Source organism: Elephas maximus, chromosome 18 (assembly GCF_024166365.1).
Source record: "Elephas maximus indicus isolate mEleMax1 chromosome 18, mEleMax1 primary haplotype, whole genome shotgun sequence".
NCBI lineage: Eukaryota > Metazoa > Chordata > Mammalia > Proboscidea > Elephantidae > Elephas > Elephas maximus.
Genome location: NC_064836.1, coordinates 13,353,288 through 13,376,885, shown reverse-complemented (window position 1 = coordinate 13,376,885; position 23,598 = coordinate 13,353,288). Strand labels below are relative to the sequence as shown.

Here is a 23,598-nt window from a genome sequence, read left to right as displayed (position 1 = left end):
CGCCCGCCGCGCGTGATGTCACAATCCGGGCGGTGCCGGCGTTGCCGGGCCGGCTCCTGGCGGCGGGCTGCGCGCTCCTGAGGCCCGTACTCCCCCGGCCCCTCCTCCGCCACGCCCACTCCCCGCCGCCTCCACCCCCGGCCCTCCTTCGCCACGCCCACTCCCCGCCGCCCCACCCCCGGCCCCATCTCCGCCACGCCCACTCCCCGCCGCCCCCACCCCCCCGGCTGGCGCGCGCGGCGGCTCCGAGGGGGCGGGGCGCTGGGAATGGCTGTTCCCCCTTCGGCTCCGCCGCCGCGCTCGCCCTTTTACCTGAGGAGGCAGACGTCTTGGCCGCAGTGCTCATGGGGCATGGAGGAGAAGGCGGCGGCCAGTGTGGGCTGCCGGGAGCCGCCGGGCCCCCAGAGGGCCGCCGCCGTCCCGTGCTTCGGCATATCCGTGGACCAGGACGACATCCTCCCCGGCGCCCTGCGCCTCATCCAGGAGCTGCGGCCGCACTGGAGGCCCGAGCAAGTTCAGACCAAGGTAGCAGGGAGCGGGCGCGGCCGGGGCCGGGGCCCTGCCGGGCTGGAAGCGGGCTGCGATGGGCGCCTGTCCGTGCATCCTTCCGGTTGACCGGCCCGGGGTGCGCGGCTCCTGCGCAGGAGAGAGGTTTGGCACGGTGGTTGATGTATTTGTTTCGCCTTCTATTTTGGTCCCTAAGCAAAGCTAGGCTCACACCTCCCTCGCCCCTCCCCACACATCCCCCTTTTCTTGGGACTCTCGGGCACGCGGTAGGGCCACCTGCCCGGTGGCAGCATGCTGCGCCTGCCGGCCCCACCCCCTGTCTCTGCGTGCTGGTGCCCCTCGATGCCCAGACGCATTACCCAGCTAGCTCTGAAACCTAAGGAGACAGCAACTTTTGAGGGACCCCCCCCACACACTCTCACACTCTGCTCCCCCTTCTCCATCCCTGGGGGAGGCAAAGTCTCCAGGCCCCAGCTGCCCCAGCAGGTCCATGAGCCACCCTGTGTAATTCCTGCTATCACTGAGCCACTGTGCTGGGTGAAGCCCTCCCCACCGCTGCAGGCTCCAGCTCAGCAGCCCCCACACAGGGCTCCTTCCCCACCCCCAGCTGGGGGAGTCCTCTGGGACACAGATGTGGGCACAGCCTCTCACTGACGAGCTCCAGGCTGACTCCCCAGCTGACCAGAATTCTTTGAAAGAAAACCTTCATTTGCCCCCATCCCCCTCCCCCAGCTGTCTGTGGAGGAAGGTGCCCAGGGGGTGGGGGGCCGTTCATTCATTCAGTGCTTGCAGCATGTTCTGGTGAGCGATAGGGGCCCCAGGCTGATGGGCCTTCTGGGTGCAGAAAGTCAAGCTTTTGGGCAGGTTCAGAACCTGGTGTGGAGGCTGACAGACCCCTGGGCCAAGGTGGGGGTGGGGGGGTGGGGGGCGGGGGGGTGTAGCATTTGCAAAATAAAAGGCCCAGTTTGATATTAAGACTGCCAAGGCCTCAAATAGGCCTGGGGTTAATACCGACACTGATCTAACATGCCATCTCCCCTCTCTGGGCCTCAGTTTCCCCATCTAGAATTGGTTCAGGTATCCCATAAGATCCCTTCCAGCTTTTCACACTGTGCCCTATAAATTCTATCGTCCCACCCTTGTCACCCTACCCAGAGAGCTGCTCTCCCAGCCCAGTGTCTCCTGTCTCTTCTGGTATGGAACTCTGAGAGGCCCTAAAGACTTCTGATCCCCAAGCCCTGGGGTGGGTGCCAACCTGGGTACCTTGCTTTTACCTCTGCCACTGGATGGGGCAATAGGTACTGGCCCTCTGTCTGGCCCACTGAGAGAGGCCGCTGGGTTGGAATGTACTTTCCTGGGCAACTCCCTGCCCTTCTCTGCCACAGTCTGATCCGGGGGGTTCCTTCTGGGCTGGGGAGTGAGGAGGGGGAGGGGCCTCATCTACCCACCAAGTAATGTGGCCGTTCCTCCACTGCCAGATTCCATCCACTAGGGACAGACTAGGAGCCCTGGTGGAGCAGTGGTTAAGCGGCCTGCTGCCAATCAAAAGGTCGGCGGTTCAAGCCTGCCAGCTGCGCCAGCTGCTCCGAGGGAGAAAGATGTGGCAGTCTGCTTCCGTAAAGATTACAGCCTTGGAAACCCTACCGGGCAGTTCTACGCTGCCTGTAGGGTGGCTATGAATCAGAATCAACTCAACAGCAATGAGTTCAGTGTTCTGGATTTAGGGACAGACCCAGGAGAAGTGGAAGTGCCTGGACTAGGCCCAAGCTACCATTTTTTCTTGAAACCTAGTCTACCCCAAGTGTTAGAGACAGGGCAAAGCGTTAAGAACAGTGCTGCGCTCTTTATTAATTGGGAGAACTAAAGGCCTGGGGCTTCTGCGTGGTCTGCTGGAGCTGGGGCAATGGGGCAACCAGAGAGACTCTGTGCCGTCCATGTGCTGCCCTCTCCCTGTGCTAGCGCTTCACCGATGGCATGACCAACAAGCTGGTGGCCTGCTACGTGGAGGAGGACATGCAGGATTGTGTGCTGGTCCGGGTGTACGGGGAGCGGACGGAGCTGCTAGTGGACCGTGAGAATGAGGTCAGGAGCTTCCAGCTGCTGCAAGAACATGGCTGTGCCCCCAAACTCTACTGCACCTTCCAGAATGGGCTGTGCTACGAGTACATGCCGGGCATGGCCTTGGGGCCCGAGCACATCGGGGAGCCCCAGCTCTTCAGGTGAGAGGGTACCCAGGGTACCGTTCCTCTCCACTCTCCCTCAGGCCTGGGGCTTTGACATCCTTGGTCAGCTTCCTTGGTGTGGAGTGTGCCCACGGTTGAGTCATCAGGTCTGTAACCTCCCTGAAATGCCATGAAAACCACGTGTGTTTCTGTGTACCACACTGCAGGGAGGGCTTTCTGTGGATTTGCAGTGGGCTGTGCTAGAAGGATGAGTTCTGGGGGAGGAAAGTGAGAATTTTGGTGAACGTGAGACCAAAGGAGTTGGTTCCCTAGGGATTAGCAGAGGGGATCTACTTCCTGGCCCCAGGCCTCAGCCCTCTGCCCACTCCAGGTTTGACCTGGAAACATCTCAGAGCCTTGGAAATGAAATCTGAGCCAAATCCACAGGGCAGTCCCTGCCCCTCCCCTCCCTCTACCAAGAACTCAGGTGTGAGGAGAGTGGACCCTGTGCAGGGTGGGCATGGTTCTATAGCTAAGGGAGACACCATCCCTCCTCCCTGTCTGAGCTTCTTCTGGGCTCCCTGACAAAGTGGGAGCCCAGCTTTGGGGAGCTGCCAGTGCTTCCTTCTAGAGGCTCCTAGGAACCCATGGCTCTCTGGTGGCCGCTCCCACTAAACGCCTGGATGTGTAGGGTCCGGGGACTGGATGTAACCTGCAAGCCCTGTGGATGCTGCTGTGGGGCCTGGGAGTGGGGGAACAAACGAAGAGCTTCTAACGCCCTCTTTCCTCTGACGGTCCAGGGCAGGGATGTGGGCAGATTCCCCCTTCCTCCCTCCAGTGCCAGACCACTCAGGCTGTGGTGAGACCCCAGCTGGCAGAAGCTTACCCCTGGCAGCAGAGACAGCAGCGTAGGGCTCTGCCCAGGACCTGGGTCTCTGTCCTTTCTGACCCAGGGGGAAGGAGACCTCCACATACTGAGGGGAAACAAAACCCACCTAGGGGGAACCAGGTCCCTAAAGGTTGGCAGTTTGAACCTACCCAGCAGCACTGCAGAAGAAAGGCCTGGCGGTCTGCTTCCATAAAGATTACAGCCAAGAAAACCCTATAGAACAGTTCTACACTGTAACACATGGGGTCTGCATGAGCTAGAATCCACTTGACAGCAAGGGCTTTTGGTTTTAGGGGCTAAACAAAAAAGGTTGACCCTATTTTCGAATTCCCCCCATCCCTGCTTCCCCGCTCCACCCCATCCTCCAGGGACTTGGAGGAGAGGAAGCTGAGAGCTCCCTGCTCAGGCTTCAGAGTACTGCCGGTGGAGCCAGTGGAGCCCTAGGGTATTCACGCTGGCTTGTGTGTGTCTGGGGGAGGGGACTGCACACCCCAGTGCAAGGGTCGTCTCAGGCTGCAGCTGTGTAGCTCCAAAGCACCCAGCCTGGAGATGTGAGGTCAGAGAAGGGTGGGGGCTGTCCTGGCTTCACCACACTCCTCTCAGTTCTCCTCACTCTTGTGCAAATAAGCTCAAATGTTGGCACGTCCTCACCACTCTCAGTCTCCCTCCTCCTCTGTGAATCTGATGCTGTCACTCATTCTTTCATGGAAACAGTTGTCATTGTCAGGAAGATTGAAGATGGATTTAGGTTTGATAGCAAGAAGAACTGTGCATTTGGGGGAGGGAGGGCCAGAAATTGGGATCAGTGTAGGAGGTAGGCCCTTCCTTGATTTTCCCAGGATAGATAGTGACCTCTCTGGGGTAAAGGTGGATCTCTGAGGTAAAGGAAGGAGTTGAAAGCCTGGGGAGCCACCCTCCCCATGTTCTCCTGAACCCCTCCCCCGACCTCCATTCTGGAGGCTTTGCAACATAAAACGCTGAGTGTTGAGGTTACTTTCATTGCTATTCCAGACAACAGCCCTATTGATAGTCAAGGAAACAGCCTGTTGGGAATCTTCCTTTGGGAAGGGAAGGCCTGGGTCTCAGGTCTGTTCTGCTGCCTTGCCCAAACCCTGGCTGCTCCCTCCTGCCCCAGGGCCTCTGGCATCTGAAAGCATAGCCTTCTTCCCTCACCCACTCCTTTGCTGACAGGCCCCCTGCTCCCTCCACCCTTCAGGGGATGAGGGCCTTGGGGGCTTCTGGAGGAGCTCGGAAACTGTCCTATTACCCCATGGGGTATGGCCTGCTCCTTTCCAGGGCCTGGCAAGGGAAGGGGGTGTCACTGGAACAGCTTGGTAACAAGGTTTCAGACAGCCAATGCCTTTGTTGTCTTTCTCAGTGATTATTATTCGGGCAACAGGCGAGGCAAAGGAAGCTTGAATGTTGGAGGCTTAGATGGGTGGGGGCGGGGCTCAAGGAGGGAGGGCTGGCAGAGGACTGGGTGAGCCCCACTGGGATGTTAGGTCTCAGATAGTGGGGTCCTTATCAAGGCCTTCCCTTTCTGACGCGTCGGGACTCCATCGCCCCTACCTCCTCTCCTGCAACCTCCAGCGATGCTTTCTTCTCTCCCCACCAGCCCCTCCTTCTCTCCTGGGACCTTGGATAATGTCCATGGGAGAACTTGAAAATAGAACGCTGGTTTGTTTTTGCGTCCTTGGCACTCAGCCGCCAGCATCAACTCCCTGCAGCCGAGGAAGGGGCTGACCTGGGCCCGCCTATCTCCTTCCTCACCTTGGCCAGCCTGATAAGAAGGCATTTCTTCCCTGCCTGGTGTCACCATCCCCTTTCCCTTGGTGGGAAGTGCCCTACCCTCACCTCCCCCGCAGAGGATGAGTCAGAGTCCGGGGGAAGGAGAGGGACTACCCCTACCCTCAGGTGCCCCTGTACCCAGGGGTTACTGAGGATTCATATCCTTGGGGTGGGGCAGGTCATTGACCCCTGGCCAACAGCCCACTGCTTTGCTCCTCTGCTCCCTGGGGCAGCTCTGGCTCTGGAAAAGGAGCTAGCTGCTGGGCTAAAGGTCTGACTTCATTTTCATGCCTTCTGCTGAGACTTGCCTTATGCAGGACCTAGGCTCCCAAGAGACTAGTAACAGCCCCAGCCTTAGTCCTCTGGCTGGTCCCCTAGTGGTCCTCTGGTCAGGAGATGCCGAGCCGGTAGGGGGCATGCCCCAGCACTGATCCTCTCCTCTCCCTGTTTCTGCTGTAGGTTAATCGCGTTAGAAATGGCGAAAATCCACGCCATCCACGCCAACGGCACCCTGCCCAAGCCCACCCTCTGGCACAAGATGTATGACTATCTCACCCTTGTGAAGAATGAGATCAACCCCAGGTACAAAGGTCTGGGAGGCCTAGGCTGCCACTGGCTCTGCTGCCTTAATGTGATGCCCCACCCCATTCTTTTGGTTCCAGCCCATCCGCATGGGGACTTAGGGTTCACTTCCTCCTACAGCCCCTTCAGATGTGATTGCTGAGCCTCCACCTCTAAGCAGAGGTAGGCCAGTTGACTAAATGCCAGGAATTTAGATCAGCAGTTTCATACCTATGAGCTCATTTGTCCTTGGGTCTTCTGATTTGTGACGGGACTAAGGGTTGGGGGCGATGTCACCTTATTTTATTCAGAGGGATACTGAGGCTCGGAGACTAAGCTTTGCTAACATCACAGGGCAAGTCAGAGGCAGGACTTCTGTTTCCCAGCCCTAGGCACTTTCCACCTGACCTGAGCCCTTTCTACATAACCTGCCTTCTGAACAAAGAGAAGGGCAAGGCCCTCTGAGAATGGGGTGTAGCTTGAGTTCAGAGTCAGTCAGAAGAATTCAACCATCAGCTGACAAACCTTTGGGACATCATGGTTCCTTCTCCTTGCCTGGACTGCTCTTGTCCCCACATGCCTCTGGGGACTCTGCTCCCCGTCTTGTTCTGGCTTACAACTTGCTGTTTCCTTCACTGCTCTTTCTAGGGAAGGAGGCACTCCCCCCATCCTGACATTGCCTTTCTGCAGATAAGATGGGGTTCACTGAGCTTCCCTTAAGCCCCCTGGCCAGCACCCCGAGAGTCCTGCTAGCCTTCAGATACCTGACTCTCCAATCTGCCCTTGAATGCTGAGAAAAGGAAGGCATGGAATAAAAGGATGAGGGTACCACTCTCCCTTCCAAAAAAGGGCAGTGGTGAGTCTGATCCCTCCATTTCTCCAAGGGGGGATTGAGCATCATCTTTGTTCCAAAAGTTCATGGGACTAGAATGCGGACGAGGTTTGGGGGCAGGATATCTCTTACCCTCCTCTAAGGTGACAAGGCAATAATGAACTCTATCCCTTTAGTGAGTGTGTCTCTGTCACACGTACACACACACACACACACACATACACGCACGCACGCATGACTTCACCTGGATCCTTCCACTTCATTGATCACCAAGTATTCCTTTGGAGCTTTGTCCAGGATGACCCAAGCCTGCCCTCTCTCTGACCATCTCCAGACTGTCATGTCAAATGTTATGTCTTGGACAAGGACTGCCTTCCCTCTTTGGATTAGGTCAGCACATGGAATGCAGGGTCCCTTGTTTTGGAGCCACAGGGTCCTCCAATCACCCAGCCCACCCCCTTCATTTGACAGATGGAAAAACTGAGGCCCACAGAAGGGACGGGACTCACCCAAGGTCAGTGCTGATCGGTGACAGCTCAAGGACCAGAGGCCAGGCCTCCTGATGCTCAGGTGTGATCCTTGATTCAGCAGCTTCTCTCGACTGCACTGTCACTGGGTCACCTTGGGGGAGGGGGAAGTCCCTGGAGAAGAGCTGTGCACCTTGCTTTGCTCCTGTCACACCTTTGACCGCGGGTAAATCAAGTTGCTTAGCTTCTTTGATCCTACCCCAAACTTGCCTAATCTGCCCCAAAGCAGGGGAACGATGAGTTGGAGTCATTGCCTAAGACTCCTGATTGTGGAAGGGATCTTCATCTCACAAAAATGGATTGATTGGTATTTAAAACAATAAAAAGCATGAATATGATGTTGGCCCTGCCCTCAAGGAGCTTAGGGACCACCTGGGTAAATAGGACATGCCCATGCCTAGCTACAAAACAAGGCAGGGTTTGTAGTTTACAGTGGGGGTGGAAAGCAAGAGAAGGTCACCTTGGCGGAAGTGGCATGGCAGAGATGAGATGGGAGACCTCTCCAGGTAGGGGGATGGCATGAGCAGGGTTTGCTCAGGAAGGATGAGCTGATGAAGTTGGCTGGAGCAGACCTTCAGGAAGGAGTGGAAGGGATCATGGGAGATGGGGCTGCAGAGGGGATCATGGGAGATGGGGCTGCAGAGGGGATCATGGGAGATGGGGCTGCAGAGGGGATCATGGGAGATGGGGCTGCAGAGGTGATTTGGGGCCAGATTGTGAGGGGCCTTAAATGCTAGGCTAAGGAGCTAAGATTTAAGTTAGAGGCAGTGGAAATTCATTGGGGGTGTTTGAGCAAGGGAATGGTCTGACCAGGACTGTGGTTTAGGAAGAAAGCCCTGCCAGCATTGTGAGGGACAGACGTGGGTGGATGGGGAGATTCACGGAGGGAGACCGACTGGGGGAACGTTGTAACCGAATAAGCAAGATCCAGGATTAGGGCTACTGTACTCTTCTGAGTAACCAATTTCCCTGGGGTACCTGCTGAGTGCCCATTCCCAGGCCCTACCCTAGAGATTGGTTGGGAAGTCTTGCATTAGAGCCCAGGAATCTGCATTTCCACAGTCTCGCCCAGGAGATTCTGTGGCAGATTGTCAGGAGACCACATTCAGAGCAGCATTGCCTTAGTCCAGCTTCATCAACAGTATGGAGAATAGGATCTGCCAGAGACCTTGTGGAAAGAGGTTTGGCAGCCTTGGTGTTTGGTTAGAGATGGGGGCTAGGCATGGAGGTGTCCAGGGTGGCTGGGAGAATGTAGGGCTGATAACTGATTCAGGACATCAAGAGGAGACACTGGTTGGTTGGTTGGTTGGTTGGTTGACATGAAGGCAAAGGCTCGAACCCTTAGGAATTCCAGTGTGGAGAGAAAGTGCTTTTCCCCTGCTCAGACTTGGAGGGGCCCTGAGAGCTGAGGGGGAGACTTGCCAGGTAGCAGTTTCCTCATAGCAGGACCCCCGAGGCGGGCATTCCTGGGGAGGCCCCAGCCCCTCAGTGCCTGTCCTTCTGTCCCTGAGGGACAGGCGGAGGAGGTGCAGTCCTGCCCTGGGTGGGAATATTTCTGTGATGCCAACCCCACAGTCTCGAAAGAGTCTGGTGATGTCGGGACTGAAGGTGACGAAGCTGGAGGTATGTTAAGTGCTCAGGGGAGGTCAGCCCAGCAGCTGAATGAGGCTGCCCAGGAGATAGAAGGCCTAGCCATTCCCACAGTGACCATCTGCATGGCCTTGGCGGTGAAGTAGGGTGGGGGTCAGACAGAGGTCAGGAACCCGGCAGCAGGCATCTTGGATGTCAAAGACATGTTTTTTGGCAGGAACCTGGGCCAACTAAAGGAAAACAAAAAAACCAAACCAAACCCAGTGCCGTCGACTCCTAATTTTTATCTTTTGATGGTCTCAGTCCAAGAAAAAAAAAACCTTAAAAAGAGAATGTAGCTTTTGAGGGAGAGCCAAGACTGAAACGCAGCTAATGCAGACCTGTCAACACAGATAAACGCCAGTGAGGCTGAGGGAAGACCCCTCCTCAGCAGGACCCCAGATGGCCTCTCCTAACTGACTCCCTGGACTCAGGAGGCCTTTGCAGAGCCTCTGAGGTCTTCCAGAAGAGTGTGCAGCCCTCATCCTCGGGAGACTCAGCTTGATTTCAGAAACCCTGGTGGTGTAGTGGTTAAGAGCTACAGATGCTTAACCAAAAAGGTCAGCAGTTCAAGTCCACCAGGCGCTCCTTGGAAACTCTATGGGGCAGTTCCACTCCGCCCTATGGGGACGCTATGAGTTGGAATTGACTCAGAGGCAGTGGGTTTGGTTTTTTTGGTTTGAGGTAGAAGTAGAGGATCCAGCTGTGCAAGACACATCTGGAGGCTGGGAGGAAGCCACTCCCCTTCCTGAGCCTCAGTTTCCGCACAGGGTTGGACTAGATGATCTAAGATCCTCTGCAGCTTTACCTTCTTTGAGCCTGTGACTTTGGGCCATGGTCTCAAAGTCTGGAGGGAGCCTGCCCACTCTTCATCTTCTAGGCAGGACGTGAGGATGCCTCAGTCACTGAATACCCTGTGTTCTGACTCTGGGCTGGGGTGAGAGGGTGAGTGGTCTGTCCTGTGGGAAGGTCAGAGGAGATATCTCATTCTCATCCTCCCTCATGGGCTCTTGCTGCCCTGGATGAGGGACCACAAACAGGAGACTCATGAATGGAAATAAAACCCAGCTTCCTCCCCTCCACCCATTAGTGGTTCTGGGTTTTTAAGGGCTGTGCTATTTGGCTTTGTCAGTGCACACAGGCCTGTGTGCATACCTGGGGGCCAAAGTTCAGAGGATCTGAGCACAGCATACCGCACCAGACTGCCGCATGGCCTTTGATAACCTCATTGATTGACTGAGCCATTCATTTCTCAACAAATATTTCTTTGAGCACAAATGCCTGCTGTGTGCTGTGGGATAGGGGTGGGACAGAAGGGGGGGCAGCATCGATGCATCTTTGTTCTTGCTCTCAAGCTGCCCACGCACAGGGTCTGGGACAAGGAAACACACACTCATAGTTGAAGGGGGGAGGGATGTGCAGAGGGCAGCTGCAGAGCAAGTGCTCATAGGTGGAAAGGCCCTAATATTCCCTTGGAGTCCTGGGGTGGCGCAAACGGTTAACGCGCTCAGCTGCTGACTAAAAGGTTGGAGGCTTGAGTCCACCCAGAGATACCTGAGAAGAAAGGCCTGGTGATCTACTTTAGAAAACTCAGCCGTTGAGAACCTTATGGAGCACAGTTCTTCTCTGAGACACAGGTGGTTTCCAAGAGTCAGAATTAATTCTCTGCCACCTGGTTGTTTTGTTTTTGGTGAAAATATAGACAACAAAACACACCACTTTAACCATTTCCACATGTATAATTCAGTGATGTTGGTTACATTCTTCAGGTTGTGCCACTTTCCTTGACAATGTTTTCCAAACCATTTCACCATCACTGACACAAACTCACTGCCCCCTAGTTTCTCATCTAACCTTTCGAGTTGCTTTGTCAGTTTGATCACATGTAGGTAATTCTTTAAAAGAGCATAATTCTGTCTCAGTCATCTAGTGCTGCTGTAACAGAAGTACCACAAGTGGATGGCTTTAACAGAGAGAAGTTCATTCTCTCACAGGAGGCTTGTTGTTGTTAGGTGCTGTCGAGTCGTTTCCAACTCCTAGCGACCCTGTGTACAACAGAATGAAACACTGCCTGGTCCTGTGCCATCCTCACAATTGTTGTTATGCTTGAGCCCCTTGTTGAAGCCGCCGTGTCAGTCCATCTCGTTGAGGGTCTTCCTCTTCTTCGCTGACCCTCTACTTTACCAAGCATGATGTCCTTCTCCAGGACATCTCCTTCCTTCCTGATAACATGTCCAAAGTATGTGAGACGAAGTCTTGCCATCCTTGCTTCTAAGGAGCATTCTGGTTGTATTCTTCCGAGACAGATTTGTTCTTTCTTTTGGCAGTCCATGGTATATTCAGTATTCTTCGCCAACACCATAATTCAAAGGTGTCATCTCTTCTTTGGTCTTCCTTATTCATCATTCAGCTTTTGCATACACACGAGGTAATTGAAAACACCACGGCTTGGGTCAGATGCACCGTAGTCTTCAAGGTGACATCTTTGCTCTTCAACACTTTAAGAGGTCCTTTGTAGCAGATTTGCCCAATGCAATGCATCTTTTGATTTCTTGACTGCTGCTTCCATGGGTGTTGATTGTGGATCCAAGTAAAATGAAATCCTTAACAACTTCAATCTTTTATCTGTTTGTCATAATGTTGCTTATTGGCCCAGTTGTGAGGATTTTTGTTTTCTCTGTGTTGAGATGTGATCCATACTAAAGGCTGTGGTCTTTGATCTTCATCAGTAAGTACTTCAAGTCCTCTTCACTTCCAGCGAACAAGGTTGTGGCATCTGCATAATACAAGTTGTTAATGAGCCTACCTCCAATCTTGATGCCCCGTTATTCTTCATATAGTCCAGCTTCTCAGATTATTTGCTTAGCATACAGATTGAATAAGTATGGCGAAATGATACAACCCTGACACACACCTTTCTTGACTTTAAACCACGCAATATCCCCTTTTTCTGTTTCAACGACTGCCTCTTTATCCATGTACAGTTTCCTCATGAGCACAATTAAGTGGTCTTGAATTCCCATTCTTCACAGTGTTATCCATAGTTTGTTATGATCCACACAGTCACATGCCTTTGCATAGTCAGTAAAACACAGGTAAATATCTTTCTGATATTCTCTGCTTTCAGCCAGGATCCATCTGACATCAGCAATGATATCCCTGGTTCCACGTCCTCTTCTGAAACTGGCTTGAAGTTCTGGCAGCTCCCTCTCGATGTACTGCTGCAGCCACCTTTGAATGATCTTCAGCAAAATTTTGCTTGTGTGTGATATTAATGATATTGTTCGATAATTTCCACATTCAGTTGGATCACCTTTCTTGTGAATAGGCATAAATATGGATCTCTTCCAGCTGGTTTGCCGGGTAGCTGCCTTCCAAATTTTTTGGCATAGACGAGCGAGCACCTTCAGCACTGCAGCCTTTTGTTGAAACATCTTAGTTGGTATTCCGTCAATTCCCGGAGCCTTGTTTTTCACCAATGCCTTCAGTACAGCTTGAAATTCTTCCTTCAGTTATCACTGGTTCTTGATCATATGCTGCCTCCTGAAATGGTTGAAGTCCAGGAGGCTAGAAGTCCGAATTCAGAGTACAAGCTCCAGGGGAAGGTTTTCTCTGTCTGTTGTCTCTGGGAAAATGTCCTTGACATCAATCTTCCCCAGTTGAGGAGCTTCTCAGTGCAGGGACCCTGGTCCAAAGGATGCGCCTTTCTCCTGGCTCTAGTTTCTTGGCGGTGTGAGGTTCCCCTGTCTTTCTGCTGGCTTCTGTCTTTTATATCTCAGAAGAGATTGACTCAAGACACAACCTAATCTTGTAGATTGATTCCTGCCTCATTAACATAACTGCCTCTAATGGCGTCTTATTAACATCTTAGAGGTAGGATTTACAACACATAGGAAAATCACATGAGATCACAAAATAGTGGACAAATTGACACACGTTTTTGGGGGACACAATTCAATCCATAACAAATACTTAATGCCAACATTCTTTTTAAAGTAGATTAAACTATTATTTGGTTCAAAAATGACTTCAGGGGATGATTTCAGTTCAAGGTTTAAAAGATTTTCTCAGGGCAGTAGTTTTGAGGGGTCATCTGACCTCAATGGCTCCAGAAAGTCTAGATTCCATGAGAATTTTAAATTCTGTCCCTCATTTCCCCTGCTTTGGTCATGGTTTGGTTTGGTTTTAATAGCCCTTGGCCTTGAAGGAGCAAGCCCAAGAAGTGACTTGTCTGCTTTCTTATGTGGCTGTGGAGCCTGTCTATGAGATGAGAAGGTAGAAGAGATACCCTCTCTGGTCCCTTCCACCCGTGCCATTCTCAGCTGCTGGAATGTGAAGAAGACACACAGGGACATACCACTGCCTCCTCAAGAGAGCTCCCCTGTACCAGCCCCTCCCTAGGGCACTATATTCCTCCCCTGGAGGAACTGTGGGGGGCAGAGTCTGGTTCTAGAGAGTCCACCCTTTCTCCTAGTGTCCTAAGAACACGCCTGCATTGCATCTGTCCCCAGTGGTCATGTTGTCTCTTGGTCTGGAGTGATTGTGTTGGATACTTGTTCTCACCTCTTCTTCCCTGGGCCTCCTTTCTCACCTTCTTCTCTCTATCACATAGCAGCAGGGATGCCATTTGGTCAGTGACTTTTATGCTTTGCAAAATGCTTTTATGCCCATGTTTTCATCAGCTTCTTATGGTGATCACAGGAAGTCAGAAGACAGGAAGCCTTAATGCTACTTTACAGATGACAAAGGTGAGGGTCTGAAGGTCAACTACTTGTCTGAGGTCCCTCTGCAGAAAAGGAGCCCTGGTGGCACAAGGGTTAAGCTCTCGGCTGCTAACTGAAAAGTTGGTGGTTCAAACCCACCCCGCAGCTCTGCGGGAGAAAAGACATGGCAGTCTGCTCCTATAAAGATCACAGCCTAGAAAACCTGATGGGGCAGTTCTACTCTGTCACATGGGGTCGTTATGAGTCAGAGTCACCTCAACAACACCTAACATCAGCCTCTGCAGTAAGAGACAGGGATGAGACTAGGGCCCTGGGCTCCTGAGGCCAAGCCCCATCTGTCTGCTGCCTGCCCTCCCCCCACCATCCACCCTTCTTGCCCCTGTCTAGCCTTTCTGCAGATGTCCCTAAGGTAGAAGTACTGGAACGGGAGCTGGCCTGGCTGAAGGAGCATCTGTCCCAGTTGGACTCCCCTGTGGTGTTTTGTCACAATGACCTGCTCTGCAAGAATATCATCTATGACAGCACCAAAGGTACAGCTTCTGTGGCCCTGGCTGGGTAGCAGCAAAGCTTGGTCAGCTGGCTGCAGGGTCCTGCTCTCCAGGTTGGCTCATGGACAGCCACCTTCTAGTTTAGGGCTTCAGCTCATTTGTATCTCAAAGGAAAGAAGCAGAAAAGAAAACAAATTTCCACTTAGAAAAATATGACTAAAAAGAATTCAAATACATGATCTGTGGAGGTCCTTAATGTTAGGGCACCCAAGCCATTCCTCCTAAGAACTCCTCGGGCTTCCAAGGACATCTGGCTGGCCCAAGGCCTTCATAGAGAGGACCTCCTGGTGTTCTCAATGAGGGCTTCACCCCCTGGGAGTACTCAGTTCTATGTCTGATCCCCAGTCATGCTGAGGACAGATGTCATTAAATGGGGAGAGCCTAAGGATCCAGCTGTATGAGGGCGACCACTGTGGTGGGGAAGGGCAAATGGACAAATAGACAGATGCAAGGAAACATCTTAAAAGATTGCTAAAAAGGAGGTTGGGTTGGGTTAGGGTGGGGAACTAGAGAGACCAGAGAGAGTCAGTGGGTGCATTCCAGAAGTCTGGGGGAAGCTTCACCAGGCCCTATTTCTAGATCTCCTGGGACTCACCCTCATTGTTTCTCCTCTGTCTCATAGGTCATGTACGGTTCATTGACTATGAATATGCCGACTACAACTACCAAGCGTATGACATTGGCAACCATTTCAATGAGTTTGCAGGTGAGGGGGCATTACTCTTTGACTTGTGCACGGGCCACCCTCCTTCTGATGGAGGGTCAGGTCCAAGGAGAGGCTGAGGGGCCCTGTACTTAGTGTACTTGACAGCCCCTGTCCTTGGGGGTATCACAGCTGAGGGGGGAAGACACAACCTGACTTCAGAGAGCTCCAAGTCTCATGGGAAGGCAGGACCCATATACATGGACCAGATCTCTGCTAGCCCATGTGGCAGTTTGGTGTGAATTGGGAAAATGCTCCCTCTGTAGGATCCTTGAGGGTACTTGGCTTGGCATGTGAGTTAGAAGACTCCCTTCCTCTGGGCAAACACAGCCCATGGCGGCTTGGCCAGCACAGCATAGGACAACTTCAGGCCTCACTCCCCCCCACCCCCGACCCTATCCAAGCTTTTTTATGCCCAGAGCAACCTGCACACTTGTACATAAGGGCCCTGTGTGCAGAGAAGGAGCAGAACAAGTGGTAAGTAGCTAACTGCCTGGGGGCATAATGAGAGTGATTGAGATGAACTAGATAAAAGTGTGTACTCTGCAACTTGGCTCCCCAAGTTCAAATCTTGGTTTTGCTGCTTAGTAGCTGCATGACCCTTGGGCAGGTTGCTTACTCTGTCTGTGCCTCAGTGAAGTGGAGATGATAATAGCACCTGCGTCATAGTGTTGATTTGAGACAGAAGTATCACACACACACACACACATACACACACATACACACTCACTTAGACCAGTACCTGGCACATACTAAGCATCATGGAAGTGTTTGCTGCTGTCGCTGGGCAGGAAACTCCCTGCAGTCGGGGAGACTAGAGCAGGAATGGAAGAGGTTAGATGAGGGGAGCGTTTCCTGGGTTAAGGGATAGCTCTGTCAAGGTATGGTATATACAAAGGAACCATTTGTGTGAAGAAAGCAGGGTAGGTTTTTCCAGCTTGAGGGCTCAATTGTGGAAAATAATTAGATGGGCCTGAGACAGCAACTGAAGGATGGAGCTGGATATTGGGCCTGGAGGGACTTCCCTGGTTGGCATTGGGGGGTGCTTAGCAAGGTGTGGCCAGCCACTCTGGCTTAGGATAGGTGGGGCATGCCCAAGCCAATTGGAGAGCCACCCCTCACCCAGCCTCAGCAGCTGTCCAAACACTGTCCAGGCCAATTTTGTCCTTTCCAGAACACTGGGCAACCAGGTCTGTCAAGCACTGATTATACCTGAGGGTGCGACTCCCTGGGGTGGCCACCAGCTGCACCTAGGAAGCTCGAGGGATGGTGGGGCCTCAGCTGGGCAAGGGCAGAGCAGCTGAGCCATGGGGTCGGTACCAAGCAGAGGCTGGCACGGGCAGGGCAGTGGGCCTGGTAAGTGCTCAGCTGCCAGGCCCAGTATCCTTTGCAGAAGGGATCATTCTTAAGCATTCTTAAGCATTTAAGCCCTAACCCACCACACAGAGCAAAGTCCAGCTGGAATTTCTCCAGAGGGGCAGGTTGCATCATCCCAAGTTGGGAATGAAGGAGGAAGCAGCTAGCATGGGGGGACTGAGGAGGGCAGGAGCTGGGGACAGGGACCTCTTGGGTTCTCCCGAGCAAGGAAGATGCTGGACTGGAGTTGAGAGATGAGAATTCCATCCCTGATCCCCCTTTGAACTGGCCATGTGACTTTGGGCAAATCCCTTCTCTCTGGGCCTTTGTTTCTGTATCTGCGTAAGGAGATCCTTCTCCAGCCATGCCTTTGGCCTCAGGAAATGTGAGTGTGTTTCTTTAGGAGGACAAGGGATGCTTGGGAAGGACAAGAAGGAAAGAAGAGGGAACGAAGAGACCCTGGGGAAAGAGGCTTAGTCCTGGTCCTGTCTTAAATAGACCACTTCTTTCTGTACCAGCTCTTAGTTCTTCCTGGCACTAGGGTCTCTGCCACCACGCCCAGGCTGTGGCTGGCACGCACCAGGCTGGCAGCATTAGGACTCCTAGGATGGCAGGCCTAGAAGAAATAAGAAGCATCCAGTCCAGGGGTTCCAAGCCTAGCTGATGTCAGAATCATCTGGAGAATTGGACAGGAACCTGTATATTTACTAAGCTCTCCAGTGATGTTTCTAAGGAGCCAGCTCAATGCCGATCTAAGAAGCGATGTTTGAGACCCTCACATCAAGTCCAGCCCCCTCATGTGAAAAGTGAAGAACTTTAGGCCAGTACGAAGAGATGGGCACCCCTGGGTAGTGCAAACAGCTGAGCACTCGGCTGCGAATAGAAATGTTGGCAATTTAAGTCCACCCAGAGGCACCTCGGAAGAAAGGCCTGGCAATCTACTTCTGAAAGTCAGCCACTGAAAACCCTATGGAGTACAGTTCTACGCTGACACACGTGGGGTCACCAGGAGTCAGAATCGACTCAACAGCAACTGTTTTTTTTTTTTCTTTTTAGGAATAAAGGACTTGTCCAGGTTCACCTGGAGGTTAGCATTGGACCTAAGACTCCTGGGGCCCCTGGTTTAGTGTTTTAGCCATGTGCCTCCTGCGTGCCATTGTTTTGCACAGGGCATGGGGGCTTCCCTGGTGCTGGTCAAGACTGCCTGCTCCCCGCCCTGTGGGGCTCTGTCACTCCCAGGCCACGCCTTTCCCCTCAACCAGCCTGCCTCACTGTGCTCTCAACCCCACTGAAACAGTGCCCCCACCTGGGGTGGGTATAGACCTTCCGCACAGAGGGTTGGCTTGCTGGTCACAGAGGCTACGTTCCCAGGGCTACCTCCTTGGGCACAGCCCTGCGAGGGGGATGCAGTTCAAAGGAGGTGAAGGCTTTGAGGGGAGAAGGGAACACCTACTGAGCTGGAGGAGACCCCGAGGGGGGCAATCTCCCAGCTCCTCTGTCTGGCCTGCCTCCCCATCAGGTGTGAATGAAGTTGATTACTGCCGGTACCCCTCGAGGGAGACCCAGCTGCAGTGGCTGAGCTACTACCTGCAGGCACAAAAAGGGATGGCCGTGACCCCCAGGGAGGTGGAGAAGCTCTATGTGCAAGTCAACAAGTTTGCCCTGGTGAGTGCTTGTGACTGGGAGGGGCAGGGGAAGAAGGAGGCAGGAGGAAACGCTGTGACCTTGTGGTGGGGGAAGAGGAGGAGGCAGAGCCCAGGGGCAGGTGTGAGGTGTTCCGTGAGGTCCGGGAACACCTATCACACTGCTCCGGGTCCCTGTCCTAGAGGTGAGGGCTGCAAAGTCATCTTAGCTGTCCCTTTATTACTGAGACGCCCTGTTCCCTGCTCCCCCATGTCTTAGGCTGGGTTCTCTAGAGGAGCAAAAGTAGTCAAGCGTTTATGTATATATATATAAAACCAAAACCAAGCCCTTTGCCTTCAAGTTGATTCTGACTCATAGCGACCCTATAGGACAGAGTAGAACTGCCCCAAAGGGTTTCCAAGGAGTACCTGTTGGATTTGAACTGCCGACCTTTTGGTTAGCGGCCATAGCTCTTCACCACTGCGCCACCAGGGTTTCCATATATGTGTGTATGTATATGTATAAAGATATATAGAAAGAGTTATGTCAAACAATGGCTCGTGCAGTTGTGGAAGCTGGCAAGTCCCAAATCCCTGGAGGCTTCGACTCGTGTGGTTGCAGGGGCAGATAAACCCAAAATCGGCATGCAGGGCTGTGGGAGCTGGCAAGTCCCAAAATCTGTAGGTCAGACAGCAGTCTGCTAGCTCACGCCCCAAGAATCAAAGATGGTGAGTCAGATGCAGGATCCAGAGAGAGCTTTGCTAGAATATCCATATATGTATATGGAAACCCTGGTGGCCCAGTGGTTAAGAGCTATGGCTGCTAACCAAAACGTTGGTAGTTCAAATCCACTAGGTGCTCCCTTGGAAACCCTATGGGGCAGTTCTACTGTATCCTATAGGGTCGCTAGGAGCCAGAATCGACTCGACAGCAACAGGTATGGTTTTTTTTTTTTTTGGTTTCATACACACACACACACACATATATAGATGCAGGCCACACCCGCAAGGAAACTGATTGGCTTTCAACTGATTGGCTGCTCATATCAGATCACAAAATGGAGGATGATTACATAATATATGCCAAATCACTGAGAATCATGGCCTAGCCAAGTTCACACCATAACCTTAACCATTACACCCCATTAAGTCTAGCTTCTTTCTTTCCTACAGAAATACTTTCAAGAAAGACTGTTACTTTCACCAGCTTCCTATTTTAACATTTCTCTTGTTTGGACAGGTAGTTCTTTCTGCTGTCTAACCTTAGTCTTTCATGCTGCAGCTATACTTATCTCCTTTTGGTTTAGCCTTTGGAGGAGATAGAGAATGTCAGGCGCTGAAATCCTCCTTGTGATTGGCCTGTCTGACTCAGAGCTCCCTGTCAGCCTTGCTCAGCACACTCTTCCTGTTCAGATGACTCTGCTGTCAGGTCTCAATTATGAGTGCCGCTCATGTACATGGTTCATGCCAAGTCTCCACCGGTGTGTGCCCAGGGGATTGCTAACTGGTCTCGTTACTGCCAGCCATACATAAGCAAGATGAGCCAGCTGTCCTGAAATGTTAACAATACACAATAGAGCTAAATAGAATTTTGACTTATCTGTGAGTTTGGATTGCCTGTTCCATTCTCCTCATTGGCACAAAACTGATTTTATATCAGGCTCTTCCTCTTTAGTGTTCCACCCATGCCTTCCTCTTGCTAGTCTTTAGTACTCAGTCATACTCAAGTGACCCATGCCCCTTTGAAATCATGAAAAGGGAAGAAAGTAGACTGTTTGCTGTTAAGTTGACTCTGACTTATAGTGATCCCGTGTGTGTCAGAATAGAACTGTGCACCACAGGGTTTTCAGTGATAGATTTTTCAGTAGATTGCCAGGCCTTTCTTCCGAGTGCCTCTGGGTGGATTCAAACCTCCGCATTTTGGCTTGCAGCCAAGCATGTTAACCATTTGCACCATGGATTCTGATCAATCATACTTGCTGATTGATCCATGCTCCCTTTTAAGCCATGAAAAGAGAGGAAAGTAGAGAGAGGTACTTTGTAACCACCCTCTAAGGGAGCAGGATTTTGAGATGGGATAGGTGGGCAGGAGAGCCATAGGATGGGGAGCCCTCGCCTGGGAAAGTAATGGTATCACTGCTGTTTGCTCAGGGGTGGCTGAGAACCACATTTCTCTGGCTTCTTGAGCCTGGGGTGGCATGGGGCCCTGAGGGTACATCTGGCCACTGAAAAAACAGAGCCAGTGCTCAGTCAGGGCCCAGACTTGGTCCTTCTTCTTCCTAGTTTAGACCCTCCTCCCAGTAGACGAGAGAGAACGAGGTGGAGGAGGGCATTGTACAGGGCCTTCCAGCAGATCAGATCCCTGATGGCCCAGCAAAGTTAGTGACCAGGCACTTCTGCCCACCACTCTTCTCATCTCCCCACATCCCACTGGGCGTTCCCAGCCTCTCCACTGGCCACTGGGCCTGAGCTTTGGTCTAGGGAGTCATCTTGTCCTATATACCTTGGCCTTGACTCAGGAGAGTCTCCTGGGTGAGGAGAGGCCAGGGGTAGAGTTTGAATCCCGCTCAAGCTGCGGAACAAGCTGCAAGCCTAGAAGTGCCATTCTGCTGCCCTTCTCAGTCCCTCGCCAGGAGGCAGACACCTGGGACCTGGGGAGCACCGGCTCTGCTTGCCTTTTTCCAGTGGGAGTGGAGCTCCCAAATGCTGTCCAGTAACTTGGCTTCAGGAATTTCTCCAACCTGTGCTGGAGAAGCCCTACCAGGTGACAGCCAGTTTCCCAGCTCTGTGTCTCCCAGAGTCCCTGCATCCCTCTGGCTGTGTCGGTTCCATGACAGGTCAGGGGGTGGCCACACTGACCCTCTCTACTCTATTTCCAGGCATCTCACTTCTTCTGGGCACTCTGGGCCCTTATCCAGAACCAATACTCTACCATCGACTTTGATTTCCTCAGGTGAGTTCAGGGAACAAGTGGGATGAGGGGGCAAAGGACAGACCAAATGGAATGCCCAGATTCCATTCTTCTGCTGATTTCATTCTACTCCAGCCCAACTGCTTCCAGTGGGGTCGCAGCTCCAGGGGAGACCTGGGGCCGTAGGAGAGCCAAAGGCACCACTCTAGAAGTAGAGTCAGAGCTCCAGCTCCATCCCCTTCTCCATCCACTGCCTAGTAGGACATTCCACCATTCCCTGGTACACCCTATTCCCAACTCCACTGCCTCTGCCCCTTGTCCATACGTAGCGCCTGGTGTTGGGTGGAGGTACAGAGAATAAGTCTGAAAGATCGTGAATCCAACTCTCATTTTACGGCAGAGCAGATGGAGTTCTAGAGAGCGCAAGTGACAGCAGAAGTCATTTGGGTGGTTAGTGGTTACCGTGCTGTGTCCCTGCTACTTGTAGATCAGCTACTTTTTAGGGGCTTTTAGTGATATGCTAGGGTGATACGTGGCCTGGGCTTGAAGTTGGCAGCTCCCCAGCATCGACAACTTGGGGGCCCCATCTTACAAGGTACATGTATCTCTGAGGACTGAGAATCGCCTCTTCCTCCACTCTGGTCCAGTCCTCTCACCTTTCTCCTCCCCACCCACCCTCAGCTGAAAGGGAGTCAATGCCATGGCTCCAAAGTTTTCACAACCAAGTCTAAAGGACATGGCTGGCTCTTGCAGGAATACTGGGGGTGAGTGGCCTGCTACTTCTCAGGGTTCTGGAAAACCCTGAGTTGCCCCCTGTCTTACATCAGCCTGGGCTAGGGTTGACCTCCCCAGACCTACCCAGGCCACCTCAGCCTCGGTGGGGTTAGAGCTGGGGAGACATTCCTCCTGATGTGGGTACCCCCAGCGGGGCCCCACCTTTCCTTCTCACACCTAGCTTCCTTCCCTGTCTTGTGGCAGGTACGCGGTGATCCGATTCAACCAGTACTTCAAGGTGAAGCCTCAAGTGTCGGCCTTGGAGATGCCAAAGTGACCAGCTTCCCCCAGCCCTCCCCACTCATTGCCTGGCCAGATCTATTGTCCGGGGCTGGGTCCTGCTCTGGGGGCTGCACCCTTGGACAAGGTGGGAGTGGGGACAGGGGTGTGTCCAGGGAGAAGGCTCCACCCCTGCTGCCAGCCCCCCCAACAAATGCCACTCTCGACCTCATTCTCCTGTTTGGAGGGGCTGATAGGACCTGACTCTGGGGGTCCCCTTCATCTCCCCAGGCTTGGGGGGAAGTGCCTACAGACAGCCAGATGCTACGAGTGTCAGGGACCAGACCACAGCACCTGTGGGAACCATAGCATCCCTAGCCCCAGACTGTGCTGGAATCTGGGCTGCCTTTGATGCATCTCTGACCCTCCTGGCTTGGGGCAGCGGGGAGGGTGGGAGGGCTCCTTTCTACCTCCAGTGCTCGAGCCTCCAGCCCATCCCCCCTGCGTGCCCCGTGTGGGAGGTGCTGCACCTCAAACCAACATCGTGCCAACTCTGACAGATGGATGTACATACCTCGAGGGCGTCTAAAATTGGGCATGACAGCGCCCCCAGCAGCCATCTTACCTGAGACCTTTTGCCTTCTCCAAGCCAGATCCAGTCAAACAACCCTCCCCAAACCTCAGCCTGAGGAAGCACCCTCCCCACCAGTATGCTTTCTGTTCCTGTGCTTGTGTCTGTCCGTCCACAGCCTGCTGGGAAGGGAGGAAGGGTCCTAGGCCTCCAGAACCCAGCTCTGCTTAGTGCTGAGGGGACAGCGCCAAGGGTGGGGTGACCAGAACCGGAGCCAGCAGCCTCCTGCCTCATTCCCTCCCCTTCCTAGGCCCTCGCTGACATAGGTCGGCCTCTCCAGCTTTAGCTTCTATCCTGAAGCTGACCTCAGGTCGTCCCATTGGGGAATGACTGGTGGGAACCCAAGGGCAGGGGGCCAGGGACCCCCAGGTCCCAGCATGTGAGAGCCTACGTAGGGCCAGGTCCTGAAGGTGCTGAGCTGGTTGTCACTCCGCCTCTTTTCTGCCCTCACAGCTCCTCCTGGGGCCCTCCTGGCTCTGGGCTAGAAAGTGGACTCATTTGTAAATTATCATGGTTTTCTGCATTAAAATGGCCATTTCTGGAACTGCTCTTTGTCTGAGTGACCATGGGGAGGGTTGATTTGACGTCTCCCCCATAGGGTCTGATGCCTCCCTAGACCAGGTAGCTGAGGTGTACTCTGGAGCTTCTCTGTACACTGGAGAAGTCAGGGTCAGAGTCGAGCCTCCACCTCAGAGGTGGAGGGAGGGCCTACACACTTAACAAACGCCACCTCAGGACCTGGCTCCAAAGGCTCTGGGGCTGCTTGTTTGGGGTAGACCTGGGCATGGGCATGGCTGGTCATTTCAGAGCTTCTCTGCCCTTGACCATCTGCTAGCTGAACCTGGTAGAGTGTTGATAGAGAAAGCTAGGTTGTGAGTAGCAAGGAGAACTTGGACCTACCACTGAGGAGAACTTGGACCTATCGCTGAGATCCTGAATCGAAGTGCTCGGGACTTCCTGTTGGTCATCTGGCGCCCAGCTACTCGGGGTGGGGGAAGGGGGCTGCTCTGCCTGACAACAGGCAAGGGTGGTTTCCTGAACTGGCACTTTATTAGAAGGCCAGAGGAAGGGGAGCAGAAATGCAAAGTTGTTTCAGCCCCAGTTGCTACGGCTGCACTCCCAGGGCTGGGCAGCAGCAGAGCTCCCCAGAATGTGCCCAGCACCCTTAGCAGCCGCAGTGACAGCAGCAGCCACTGCCTGCCAGGTAGGGTAGAC

General features: G+C 53.1%; 1 protein-coding gene across 2 annotated transcripts; it reads left to right on the top strand.

The window, feature by feature from the left end:
- Window positions 1-241: 241 nt before the first annotated feature.
- On the top strand, window positions 242-22,940 carry ETNK2 (ethanolamine kinase 2). 2 transcript variants are annotated; one of them, XM_049858347.1, is made up of 9 exons: window positions 242-525; window positions 2,467-2,726; window positions 5,806-5,928; window positions 14,007-14,149; window positions 14,790-14,873; window positions 17,746-17,891; window positions 20,471-20,612; window positions 20,728-20,801; window positions 21,738-22,940. In XM_049858347.1, exons 1-8 carry the CDS (start codon window positions 268-270, stop codon window positions 20,790-20,792), a joined length of 1,221 nt encoding a protein of 406 aa, XP_049714304.1. In that variant the 5' UTR covers window positions 242-267; the 3' UTR covers window positions 20,793-20,801; window positions 21,738-22,940. The 2 variants fall into 2 exon arrangements, with proteins under 2 accessions (XP_049714304.1, XP_049714305.1); XM_049858348.1 differs by lacking the exon at window positions 20,471-20,612.
- The last annotated feature ends 658 nt before the right edge of the window (window positions 22,941-23,598 follow it).